We start from the raw sequence: 1,927 nt of genomic DNA, 5'->3' as shown, positions 1-1,927 counted from the left end.
CAGAATAGAATACCTAAAATAATATACAAAAATACAATTCCTATAACCTCTTATCAAACAATGAGACGAATATTTATTATTAAAAATACCTTTTTCACTTGTATTTTTTATATTTAGAAATATAATTGTATAATAAATGAGTCCAAATAGCCAAAATTTACATTATTTAACGTTAATTGATTCTGGCATTCGTTGTTAATAATCGTATACTTAGCATTTGTTGAGAGTTTGCTAATTAATTAAGGAAGAAAAGTAGGGGTATATTGAAAAGGCTTTAATATAGGTACCTTGGAAAGGGGCTGTTTTTGACAGCCTTTTGACCGTACTTTCTCCATCTGTAACCGTCTTCCAGATGATCGACCTCGCTTTTCGTCATGAACGCGAATCTCGGTTCTCTCTGTCTCTTCTGCTTTGTCTTCTTTGCCTTCAACCTTTAAAGCCCAATCAAACGGGCCATCAAATCTCATCTTATAATAGAATCTTCCTAGCTAGCTAATATCATCAACCATCACATATTCTAAAGCACCAAACAATAAATAAAATACTTGCATTAAAAACACGCACTTCAATTTTATATGGAACCACCCACATACAAGACTTTGTATATATTTTAATTTGTTGCTTGCTCCCATTTCATCAACCATTCCCTTGTAAAAATTAACTACCACAAAATTAATTGCTAAACATTAAAAATAAAAAAAGCAAAATTAACCACTTTTTAAGTAATCTCCGAGAAACCAATGAAATTAAAGTAAAATGAAACCCACTCTTTCTTAGTCTTTTTCTGCTGCTCTTCTTCTCCTTCATCTTCTTCACTATCATCATCATCATCATCATCATCTTGTTCTACAGTTTTATTGTGTTCATCGTTGACAGCTTCACTCGACGCTGACGAAATCGAAGACGAATTCGGAGTTGCAGGTTGGTGCTTCTGGTTCAACACTTCAGAACACTCTTTAGCAGTATCGTCACAAGAAGCGTTAACCGTGGTAAAAGGAAAAACTGTAGCTTTTGATAACTGTGGCAAATCAAGCACAGCACCACTATTATTATAGTAGTCCTGCACTCCCAGCAACTCCATAAACGAGCTTTTCTCCACTTCACAGCTGAAATCAAACGCACTCGACAATAACAACGGATTATTATAATAACCGTTTGAGGATCCAAAAGCAACAGCATCCTCAGTCTTCTTCAAATCCATGTTATCCTTCTCCATATATATATATATAGTAGTTGATCTATCACTATCTCAAATCCAACACAAATCCAAACAACACTTCATTATTTCTCAGCACTAAAATATCTCAAAAACTCGCACACTCTGTGGAGCAAGGTAGGGTTGATCTGTTTATAGATGAGAGAGAGAGAGAGAGTGAGTGAAAATAAAGTAGTGTGGAAGGAACTAATATTAATGAAGGGGATTGAAGACTTGACCGGCAATTGTAGGTCGTCAACTGGTACGGACAAGGGTTGAGCCGGTGGCATAATATTCAATGCATGAGATGAGAGAGGGAGGGTCGACGCTTTCATACGTAGAGTTTGACCGCTCAATGGGTTAACGGGTTCATAGTGTGAACGGGGTTTCGAGATGTACTGCCAAGGTTTCCAGAATTTGGTTTCCAACGGCGTTTTATCTTTTCTTTTTTCTTTTTTTTTTTCCTCTGCTCTTTTATTTTGGAAATGACAAAATTGGAATACTAATAGTGTTCCACTTTCATCGTGTGCATGTGAACTAGGAACTTTGGTGAAACCTTTTCAAATTTGGCAATACATATTATTTGAGTTTAATTTTAATACATTGATCATGTAAAATAACTTATAAATGACAATGCTCTGAAAATTGGATTGGATTGGTCGGTTTGACTGGATTAACCTAGAACGGGTCTTCTGATCGGTCCAATTAATTTCAAAACTATTTTACAAAAGA

At 35.3% G+C, this 1,927-nt stretch overlaps 1 protein-coding gene across 1 annotated transcript in view; it reads right to left on the bottom strand.

The window, feature by feature from the left end:
- The window catches only part of LOC107619184 (probable WRKY transcription factor 23), a 2,207-nt gene extending 816 nt beyond the window's left edge, over nucleotides 1-1,391 (bottom strand). The window contains exons 1-2 of the mRNA XM_016321425.2: nucleotides 768-1,391; nucleotides 288-431 (exon numbers count right to left, since the gene is read on the bottom strand). Coding sequence (XP_016176911.1) covers nucleotides 288-431; nucleotides 768-1,216 — 593 coding nt within the window. The 5' untranslated portion in view covers nucleotides 1,217-1,391. The remainder of the gene's footprint in view (nucleotides 1-287; nucleotides 432-767) is intronic.

The sequence above is a fragment of the Arachis ipaensis genome, chromosome B09 (assembly GCF_000816755.2).
Source record: "Arachis ipaensis cultivar K30076 chromosome B09, Araip1.1, whole genome shotgun sequence".
Taxonomy (NCBI): domain Eukaryota; kingdom Viridiplantae; phylum Streptophyta; class Magnoliopsida; order Fabales; family Fabaceae; genus Arachis; species Arachis ipaensis.
The sequence above is the reverse complement of the archived record's forward strand: the minus strand, read 5'-3'. Positions and strand labels throughout refer to the sequence as shown.